The sequence below is a fragment of the Cryptomeria japonica genome, chromosome 3 (assembly GCF_030272615.1).
Source record: "Cryptomeria japonica chromosome 3, Sugi_1.0, whole genome shotgun sequence".
Classification (NCBI taxonomy): domain Eukaryota; kingdom Viridiplantae; phylum Streptophyta; class Pinopsida; order Cupressales; family Cupressaceae; genus Cryptomeria; species Cryptomeria japonica.
Window position 1 is genome coordinate 4,451,324 of NC_081407.1, and position 11,842 is coordinate 4,463,165.

Genomic DNA, 11,842 nt, shown 5'->3' on the forward strand with positions numbered 1-11,842 from the left:
TAATACATATAAAATTAAATAGAAATAAAAATAAAAATACAGGCTTGCATCATGATATCTTTGTCTTCTTTGTTCTCGATATCTTTGTTCCGTTTCGAGAGAATAATTCCTTGAAGTCTTATTTTGCCTTATCTTCTTGTTCCCCATGCTTTTAAAAAAACCTTCAAATATCTTCAAATTATTGCCCTAAAAATAATTTTCAAATGTCTTCTTTCATCCAAAAATGCAAATTGTTTTAATCATTTGTGTGTTAAAAAATGAAAAAAATTATGTATATTTATACGACTCTACTTAAATGTACAATTTTTATTTTTTTTTGAGTCGGCCAGGGTTCCAACGAACGTTGACAGTTAGAAAAGGTCGGGTTTGTTCGAACCCGGTCGTTACGTAAATGTGCGCGTCATAATTTAGCATGCATATTTGAGCGAAAACCTCCCTTCGCTCGAACCAGTGTTCATTCGAACCCTCTTGTTAGAGGTTTCTCCCAAAAAATTTCAGAATTCTAAGGAATTTTTGCCTTCGGACCTCTGGTTCAAAGCACAAATGAAATAATCTTGATAACCCAAAAATATTGGATGGTATTACTTGGAGCAAGTTTTTCAACGAGTATAATTTTATTACATTGTGAATTTATTATGTTCTTGTCTTTTTAATTTTATGGAATATTAGTTTTTCACCGAACATGAACTTCTCTGCTCAACACATTGGGAAAAATAGGAAACTAATTCAAAAAAATTCTGAAAAATATCTAATCCCCAGGTATTGATGTCTTCCTTCTAACAAAAAAAATAAAATTGAATTTTGATATATATAGAACAAGTTATGTGTTCAAACTTAAACCTATGTCTGAATTATGACTAGTCAGAATTCAAAACTTAATAAAATGAAAAATATTGAACATATCACTATCAAACCAACTGCAAGCCCTGGATATTGATGTTACAAACCAAAATTTGAAAGAATTGAGTTTTTATCATTTATAGAAAAAAAGTTATGCGTTTCGGGAGGCACATCACTCTTAAAAAATGTAGTTTGTTGTAAAAAACTACTTTTCGAGGGAGATGGAAAAATAAATATAAAATCCTTTAAAAAAATTTGAAAAAAAAATATTGAATCTACAGACAAAATGCTACAAATCACTAATTTACATCATCTTCAAATTTTTAATAGTTTAGAAGTTATAGTTCTCGGAAGTTGAAGATTATTTTAAAAATGTTCATCTCAGTGTCAAAAGTGGCAAAAAAGTGGGAACCATTATTGTGAGTTCACCCTATCATGCCTTGTCACACCTTGCTAACCAATTATAATAAGCCCCATGGAATTCAATTATCCCAGCATAATTATATAAAGAAATATCACTACAATTTTGAAGGTACCGTTACTAAAGGTTATGAAAATAATCTTAAGGTAGTTGACACATAGGACAAAGTAGGTGGTGATGTTGATGATGTCACTCACCTATTTCCACCATCCCATTAGAAACCCCTAGAACGAACCAAATACAGTCCATGCCCATACCATATATTCATCGTTATTCAAGTATGTTGTAAAAAAGTGTCAAATTTTGACAATTTGATAGGCGTTGTAGGGGTTTTTGGGCCTTATGGACGTAATGGCAGGGACAAATTTGTCCCGTTGTGCTCCCAAATTTTGGCTACCTCCTAGAACCAACAACCAACACAAACTTGAAACTATCACAACATTGGAAAAAATGGTTAGATCAAAATAAAACAAAAGCCAATCTTGACTTTCTCAACCGTCCTAAACTCAATGGTGAGCTCACACTCCTCCATAGTAGCCAAAAATAACCTAAAATGAAATACCTCTAAACCAACAACATATCAACTCTTCCATATGAGAAGGGTTTTACAATGTAATGGTTCTAATACCATGTTGAAATGCTAATGAAACCAAATTGAAATTATAGACATCAAGGATCAACCAAGAAAAATACCTTCCACAAGACAATGCACAAACACCTTGAATATGTAGGCAAGGTGTGACGAGGCATGACAACCACAACCAATGTTTCTCTTCTCCATTTCAAAGCTAAAACCCTCACAGTGGATGGATGCACCCAAGGGTCACATGGACTAGTCACTCTACTTCAATACGCTCTTTTGGAACCCTAAGTTCTAAGACAATGCCAACATAGTAGCCAATGAGGTGAAAAATCCACAGTGTACATTCACCTGGAAGCACTATTTTATGAGGGTTTTTTAGCCTACCTAGGTTATACAATGCTACTATTGGTGACTATGAGAGTGCTGGAGTTGAAACAAGAGTTATGGATTAACGACCACTTGATTGGTGCGATGAGTCTCATTACTAGATCGTGGCTAAACTACTAGATCGAGTTGGGTTTTGTTAGAGGCACACATAATTTGGATTTGGATCCCCTATTCATCTAGTTTAAGGGAATAACTTCTCCAATCACTAGTGGATATTATTCTTGCTAAGGGGAGAAATGTTGTTTGCAGGCAATGGATCATATTCTCTCTTCATGCATTTATTATTGGCATGAGAGCTACTTCTTTATGGGGAGGATTCATATCCTTATTTTCTCTTTCTTGTGGAGCAGGGGGGAGGGGCATTTATTGTACTTATGTGATAGAAGCAATCCTTGGGGGATCATAATGAGTCCTTTCATTCTTTCACTAGTGGATTTATATTATTTCTCTCTTTTGGAGAGGAGTTATTTTCCATGTGATTTTCTCCTTTTCTTTGATTATGAGAGATTTCATAGGTTGTAGGTGATTTTTGGGAACTAATTCACTATGAACTTCACAATCTTTTTATTTTTGAGATCAAATAGAATCTATGTGCTTATATAAATCAAAAGTGATTGGTGCACTATTATTAGATGAGTCAACATCTAATTAAAATTCAACAATAGATCATTATATTAGTTTGTCTGAGTTTACTCACATAGTTCTTGATAATTTCAAACAGAAAAAATAAAAAATAAAACAAGAAATACTAATAATAAGTAAGAACAAGTCTAATTTTAATTTTTTAACTTCAAATAATGTACGAAAAATTAATATACCACTAAAACATGACAAAAAAGATGTTACCACTACATATAACTAATAAAAATAAAAATTAACCCATACAAAATGATTAGAGACAAAGTATTTTTTATTTATTTTTATCGATTTGGATAAATTAAACAATTTTTTAACAATTTATATCTTTTATAAAGATGAATTAAAAGACAATGATTAAACATCAATTAAAAGACAATTGTTAAACATCAATTAAAAGACAATTATTTACGCCGAAGGCATATCCTATCTGAAGTGGACAAAGCTAACTTTCCACATCAACGACATGCAGCGTCAGACAGGCATGCAAGATGTTTGGAAGCAAGATGGCCGTTAGATTTCGTTGTCGGATTTGTGCTACTTTATTTTATGGTTTGTTATGATTTTTCATTTTTTTCGTTCACTCTATTATTCCGAGAAAGATATTTCCCCGTGTGGACTAGAAGCTTGTTTTCACCCATCCAAAACACCAAACATTCCCTATGCAAAAGTATCAACGTGAATTTGTCCATTTTTGCGAGTTGTCAGACAATGTTACATTTATTAGACCGCACTAAATAGTTTACCACATTATTTAAAATGTAAGAATGAAAGACGATGTTGTTGGGTATATGAAGCCGAATAGTCACATGGTTGTTTGTCTTCCCCAGAAGACTCTTCATTTCATATTTGATATGTTTATATAAATGATTGTGTGCAACCCATACATGATGTACTGTGTAATTGGATATTGGTTAATAAGAATTCTCCCTGCTTTTTGGTGGACGTAGCCACTTAGTGGTGAACCCCGTTAACCTTGTGTCTCGAGTTCTTTGTTGTGTCTATTATTCTTTCTGTTGTTTTTTGTTCATTATTATGTGTTTTCTCTGCTCGTTTTTAAACTAACAATTGGTATTAGAGCCATGGTTGGCTTGAGAAGAGATGGGATCCGATTGGATAGTTGATCCCGGAGTTGGGTGCTTTTATGTTATCAATAAATAGGATGAAGTTTCAGATGATGAGGCCGAATCAGTCATCAGAAAATTTCTTGGCAGTCTAGACTCGGTAGAGAGTGATGTCCAAGTGGAGGTTGAAACCAAATGTCATTGGTGGGATGGCTGGAAAAAGGAGGAGACTTTGGCTGAAGAAGAATAAGGTTTGTCGTATTCATTGTTTGAAGAAGAGACTGGTTTGTTTCCCTTCCAAGATGAGGAGGATGCCTCCCAGGGTGAGGAGGATGTAGTCTCAAATCTAGCGAATGAGGATGACCCTGAAGAAGAACAAGCAGATTGCAAAAGTGATGATTTATTGTTGCAGATTGCAGTAGTGGAGGCAGAGTGGAATGCATTGATTGCAGGTACTGCAAAAGTTTCTACACAAAATACAACAAATTCATTCAGTGAGGCAACCGTGAGAATTGGGAGTGATGTTTGTAGGCTATTCACACCTATACAAGAGTTTTATATTTGGGTATTAAAATTTGATAATGGTGATCTTCTAGATATTCTATTACGGGGGAGCACAAAAACAAGAGACTTTGATGGAGGAGTGTATTATGCATCTGTTGATAGTAGTGTTCCTGATTATGGATTACCGGATGAAGTAGTTAGAGAATATGTTTTTAACTCTGATCTGACTTGGAGAAGATTAATTCGCACTGTTCATGAACAAAGTTTGGTGATATTAAAATCTTCTCAAGAGTTGGTTGTAGTATGAGCCTTGGAATGGAGATGCAGTGAATGTTATAGGCTATGCCAGTTGGACTTCACGGGGGAGATTGTTGGGTATATGAAGCCCAACAATCACATGGTTGTTTGTCTTCCTCAGAAGACTCTTCATTTCATATTTGATATGTTTATATAAATAGCTGTGTGCAGCCCATACATGATGTACTGTGTAATTGGATATTGGTTAATAAGAATTCTCCCTGCTTTCTGGTGGACGTAGCCACTTAGTGGTGAGCCACGTTAATCTTGTGTCTCAAGTTCTTTGTTGTGTCTCTTATTCTTTCTGCTGTTTTTTGTTCATTATTATGTGTTTTCTCTGCTCATTTTTAAACTAACAGATGCGAATATTCTGTATTTTGTTTCAAATTTGTCTCTTGCTTTATTTTCTTTGTAATGCGTTAATACTAATGCAAAATTTTGCATTAAAAATTAATGCAAGGTGTGGATGCAAATTCTGTCGGATAAATAGAAATATAGATTCCTATTGCTGCATAAATAGGAATTTTAATATTAATATTTTTTAACTTTAAATTATAGATAGGTAAACAGTAATAACTTTTTAATTAATGTTAATATTATTTAACTTTTTATTATAAAAAGGTAAATAGTATTAAATTTTTACTTAACATAATTGTTTTTAAAATAATAATATAATAATAAGGAATTAAATAAATTATGAATTGTTTTTTTAATCTTATTTTGTTTTTAATTTTTAAAATTTAGTTGTATTTATAATTTTTGATATGGAAGTAAAATTTTTAGATTTAGTCATTTGAATATAATTTATTTTTGTTTTAAATATTTTATTATAATTATGACTTTGATTATTTAAAGTTGATTTATTTAAGAATTTATTTATATATATATTCTTCAATTTGTAATAATTTTTTATTTGTTAATATTGAGTTTACCTTTTGATTAATGTCAATATTAATGCCAATACTGTGTGTATTATATTAATTATAATTTTAGGTATAATTCATTAATATTTAAATTCTAATAAATTAAAAACTAGTTTTACTTTTTTATTTAATTATTTATTAACTTAGCGATTTTATTATTCATAGTTAGTTTTTTAAAATTATTATTTTTATTAATATTTAGATTTTGATATTCACCATAAATGCATAAATATGTCATTGTGTACTATTATTCTTGATGAATTCCTTCCCACTATCACACAATAAAAATATAGGTGACTTGATAGATAGACAAAATGACAATAAATAATAAATATAATGTATAATTAGATAATTAAGAAATAATTGATTTTAATAATATTATTATTTAACTTATATATGTCCCCCTCTATCTTTCCTATCTATCTCTTTGCCTCTCATTTATATCCCTATCTCTCCCTCTTACTATCTCAAGCTTACCTCTATCTCTCTAACCTATATAGATTTTTATCTCTCCCCTCATCTCTCTCTCTCTCTCTCTCTCTCTCTCTCTCTCTCTCTCTATTTTCCCTCTTCCTAGACCTATATATCTATATCTCTTTGCCTCTCTATCTTTATCTCTCCAAATTCCTTCTTCCATCTCTCCCTCTATCTTTCTCTAATTATCTCTCCATCTCTCTACTCCTATATCTCTTTCTTTTTCTAACTCTATCTAGATATAATTTCCTACCTATATTTTTATCTTTCTATATGTCCTTGACTCTCCCTATTAATTTGATTGATCTCTTATATCTCTATCTACCTACCCCCACTATATCTCCCTCTTTATATCCCTATATCTTTCTCTCTATCTCACTATTTCAGACATAACATGATCATATTGGTAATGGAGCCTATTTATCTTGTTGATTTAGAGGTTTTGTTTCATTTGTGTTTAGATCCCTACAATTGGATGCATAATTGATTGAAGCAATCACTTGTCCATTAAGGCACTTTTTATATCGCTTTAGTTAGTGTTTTAAACACTAATTCAATATGCAACAAAAAGGAGGAAAAATATTCACATGTGTTATAGTTTCATTTAAGTCTTGGCAAGCAATTCAATCATTGTTTTTAGCATGGTTTCAACAAATTCGTATGATTAACTTTATTTCTTCTTCACAGGTCTTTAATATTTTTACTCTCTAAACAAATCTCCATCTTCTTCTCTCCCCCTAAATATCTAGACATGTATTCCTATATCCACTCATCTATCTCTTTATCCCTCTCCCTCTTCATATACCTCTATGTCTATATTTCTTTGCTTCTGTATCTCTATATCTCCATATTATCTCTTCCATCTCTCCATCTCTCCATCTCCATCTCTCTCTCTCTCTCTCTCTCTCTCTCTCTCTCTCTCTCTCTCTCTCTCTCTCTCTCTCTCCATGATTCAAAGGTTCTATTTTAGTCATGTTTAGATCTGTATACACCTAAAAATGGTCTGAAGATAATTAATTGAATAAACAATTATTAAATTAATCCCCCTTCCTAATTTAATTGAATTCATTAGCAATTTGATTAAATTCTCCCATTCATCTACTTATTAATAAATCTAAGGATTTATTTAATAGGTTCATTTCTATAGTCCCCTTTGATTAATTAATCCAAATTAATTAATCCTCCCCCCATTTAATTCATTTCTTCTAATCCCCTAATTAATTAAAACAATCAATTTATGAGTTGTTGAAAATTAATTAGTCTTTTCCTATTATTTGAATTTTTAAATTCAAATTACCCACATGCCTCATAACTTCTAACCATCTAACCTAACCATCCCCCTAACCTAACCATCCCTCTAACCTAACCCATTCCACCTAACCTTGGGTTTAACTAACCCTATCCTATCTTGCACATCCTAACCTCCTTATCCTAACCTCCTATGGTTTGGATATTCTCCCCTTGAGACACATGGCACTTTTGCCACATGTCTTCTCCCTTGGACACTTGCCCTCTTATGAGCAAGGCTCCTTGACACTTGTCACCACAGAGATGACATGTGTCCCTTCCTCCAACCTCTTCTCCAACCTCCTCCAATTTCACCCTTGACATCTTCAGACTCAATCTTGACTGTTAATTCCTATCACCTCACCCCTGGCCTTGGAAATCCTATAAATATCCCCCATTTTGGAGCACAAAGGATCCCATCCCATATCAATTTAGGCATTGTTACTATAGGCATATCCATTCTAGCATATCATTTGAGCATTGTTATTATAGGCAATTGCATCTTAGATCTAGTATAATTTGATCATTTTCTAGCATAATTGTTGAATCATGTAGCTTAATCAATCTCTTTTCTAGATTAATTGCATCATCATCATAGCTTTATCATGCATATCATTAGCTTAATTAGACTCTGGATCAATCTAGCATAATCAATCTCATCTAGCTTGCATATCATTATCATTTCAATCCTCCGTCTAGGTGTAGTCAAGTCACTGAGATTGCTTATCCAGATCTGAGAGCAAATCCATATTCACATCTCTTAGGAAGGGATAGGTCGCTTTGTCATGGTTTATCTTTCATTTGCTTTTAATTTGCTAACTATGCCTGTAATGATCTATTGAGTGTTTGTGTTGCAGCTGCAAGTACCATACTTCACAGGGACGACAAGATCCATGTTTGTGAATGCAAAGTTCATTTGAAACTATCTCTTCTCCATTGAGATATTTGTTGCACAAACAACATTATTTGCAAAGTAGTACACAATTATATACAAAAAATATACCAAATTTTTCCCTAATTGAACTTCCACATCTATTTGGCATACCCATTGCACACCAAGGTGCAATTGCTAGTTAAACATCAATTCGAAGACAATTAAATGGCCACATGATATGCAATAATTTCGGGGATTGAAAAGCGGCAAATAGCTTTCGTGGCAGCCTCCCATGTTGACCCGGACTGTTTGGTAAATGAATTGAAGTTTGGACCAATTCAGAGGCTCATTTAAATGATTAAAAAATCCATATAGAATCTTTTGATTGGGCGCTTCAAATTCTACCGTTTAGATCCTCCTTCCCCACGCCGAATAATTGCTGCAAACGACGTAAGACGTGCGTCCATTGCACCAACACGCTACCGAATTCTCAAAATTGAATCTTTAGTTTTTTGGATTGAACAAACAGTGCAGCATTCCATTGGCGGCACCTCCAGATCTGAATTGGGCAAAACTTCTTGCCCACTCAGATTGCAGAAAAGCCCCTGAATGAATGGGCGAATCGTCGCAAACTGTAAGAGATGGCGACGAATTTGAATTAAACGGCACAACCAATGTTCTGCAGATCGAATCAACAGACTCGAAATCGAAGAAGCTGAAGCTCGTTCCCTTGATATTCCTCATCTATTTCGAAGTTTCAGGTGGTCCCTTCGGCGAGGAGCCGGCCGTGAAAGCGGCGGGACCTCTGTTAGCCTTGCTAGGGTTTATAATATTCCCGTTTGTATGGAGCATACCAGAGGCTCTGGTAACGGCGGAGCTTGCGACGGCGTACCCGGGCAATGGCGGGTACGTGGTGTGGGCATGGGCGGCGTTTGGGCCGTTTTGGGGGTTTCTCATGGGATGGTGGAAATGGGTGAGTGGCGTAATCAATAACGCCGCTTACCCTGCCCTCTGCGTCGATTACCTCAAGATCATCTTCACGGCCTTTAGCGGCGGTCCCGTCAGAAGCGTAGCGATCTTGCTATACACAATTGCCCTCAGCTACTTGAATTTCATGGGGCTTAGCATAGTCGGCTGGACAGCCGTTACGCTAGGGTTAGTATCATTGACGCCCTTTGTATTAATGTTTTTCTTCTCCATTCCCAAGCTGAAACCCTCACGGTGGGGGGTTTCGCCCAGGGGTCAAATGGACTGGTCGCTTTTCTTCAATACGCTCTTCTGGAACCTCAATTTCTGGGACAATGCCAGTACGCTAGCTGGTGAGGTGGAAAATCCGCAGCGGACTTTCCCCAGGGCACTGTTCTGTGCCGGGGTTTTGGCCTGCCTAGGGTATATTTTGCCTCTAATGGCGGCCACTGGAGCCCTGGAGTTGAAACGAGGGTTTTGGACCGACGGCTACCTGGCCGATGCGGCGGGGCTGATTGCGGGATCGTGGCTGAAGTACTGGGTCGAGCTCGGTGCCGTTTTGTCGACGGTAGGGCTTTTTGAAGCTCAGCTGAGCAGCGCTTCATTTCAGCTTCTGGGTATGGCGGAAATAGGTCTCCTTCCCTCCGCCATGGCCAAGCGCTCCTCTTATAACACGCCGTTCCTGGGGATTTTGATCTCGGGGGGCTCCACGCTCCTTTTATCGTACTTGAGCTTTACCACAATCATCTCGGCCGCCAATTTTCTTTACAGTTGCGGGATGCTGCTGGAATTCACGTCTTTCCTGTGGCTGAGGCGCAAATCTCCGGACCTGAAGAGGCCTTACAGGGTTCCCGCGGGAATACCTGGGCTGATCTGCATGTGTGCTGTGCCCGTTGCGTTTCTCATCTTTGTCATGACTTTGGCTGATTTGGCTGTCTATGTACTCAGCTTTTCTGTTACACTGGTGGGAGTTTTGGGCTATTTTGTTATGAAGGCCTGCAAGAAGAGGAATTGGATTGATTTCGCTGAGAAAATCGGGGAGAGTGGGAATGAGAATCGAACCGATGACCAGACCGAGTTCGATGGTCTCCTGCATGCGGGCTCAAAGCCTTCACATAGGTAGTGCCCCAAATTGAAAACGTATGCTCAAATTGATTTTTTTAGAGTGGTCTATCAATAAAAATGTATCATTTTAATGCTAAGTATAAGATCTTAAGGTCTATTTTATAAGTTTTTATGAATTTTTTTAATATAGATTCTGATTAATTTTTTTAATTTGTTTTTGCATTTTTAAACAAGATAGCTAGCTAATTCATTTGGAGGTGGCTAAATTCTTGATATGGATAATATTATAGTAGGTTGTGTACTTATAATGAAATGTCATTTTGTCTTCACCAAATGGACATGTTTTCATTTTTCACTTTTTTTAGGCTTTGTGTTTCAGATGTGATTTTAGTGCTTAAATTGGACCATCAACATTTATGCTTTCTAGTTTTTTTTTGTTCTTACTTTTTCATCATGGTCTCATGTAGAGTTAAACATTTTGATATAGTATAGTGATTTTTTATTATGAATTTTGATTAATTTTTTAATTTGTGTTTGTATTTTTAAATAAGATAGTTTGTTAATCTATTTGTAGGGTGGCTTCATTTTTTATATGGATATTATAGTAGGTTATGTTTTCAATAATGAAGTTTCATATTGTTATTATCATCTACTTATTAAATGGATGTGTTCTCATTTCCCACTACTTCTCAGACTTTGTCCATCTATGAGTATCATATCTAAGATGATGCTAGTCCTTAATTAGGCCATCAACATTTATGCTTTCTACTTATTTTTTGCTCATATATAAGCTCCTTCATCATGGTCTCATGTGCGGTTAAACATTTTGATATGTATGTTTCCTTCCAAACAATTTACTTTCTTTGCATGACATTCATAAATTTTTCTCTCATAATTTGTATTTCCTCAATAATGTTTGAACATTTTTGCATGTGCTAATGTTGCACTTACTTATTCACTTGTTCTTTTACTTCCAAGTGTTATTTTTGCTTAGCTCTTCCATGATCACCATTTTGGGCCAACAATGGTCCTCCACACTTTGTGCTTTTTTAAGATAACATACCATCCAAGTCACTATCAATGCATCCAATGAGAAGATACATATTTCATCTAATAGGTTCTTGCAATGAATTGAAGTTATGAATTTGAGGCACTCTATGATTAAATATTTTTAGATTCTTGGGTGGATCAAATTTATCTTGGAATGGAGGGGATTAAAAATAACGTATCTTCTAATATTTTGTTTTTATTGTATATTTAAACATGTGTAAAAAAAATTTGTTGACGAGGCTCAATATGTGATAAGGATTTGCAGCAATATCAAATAACAGTTGAAGTTTACCATGGTGTTTTCTAATTCCTAGCATAAATGCAATAGTTACATTAGTAAGGAATTTCACATGTCAAGCAATATGTTAGATATAAGGTAATCCCCAAGCTTCTCTTATTGTCTCATATTTGATCATAAAAGTATTCTTATAGTGTTGTTAGAGTAAAATTTTTGTGGTTCCAATCAAAATG

At 34.8% G+C, this 11,842-nt stretch overlaps 1 protein-coding gene across 1 annotated transcript; it reads left to right on the forward strand.

The window, feature by feature from the left end:
• The first annotated feature begins 8,465 nt into the window (after window positions 1-8,465).
• Window positions 8,466-10,486, forward strand: LOC131041177 (probable polyamine transporter At3g13620). The gene has a single exon (XM_057974170.2). The coding sequence runs from the start codon at window positions 8,904-8,906 to the stop codon at window positions 10,377-10,379; it is 1,476 nt and encodes a 491-aa protein (XP_057830153.2). The 5' UTR covers window positions 8,466-8,903; the 3' UTR covers window positions 10,380-10,486.
• Window positions 10,487-11,842: the final 1,356 nt, after the last annotated feature.

Coding starts and splice junctions, on each gene's coding strand:
- LOC131041177 (XM_057974170.2), top strand. CDS start 8,904: ATGGGCGAATCGTCGCAAACTGTAAGAGATGGCGACGAATTTGAATTA.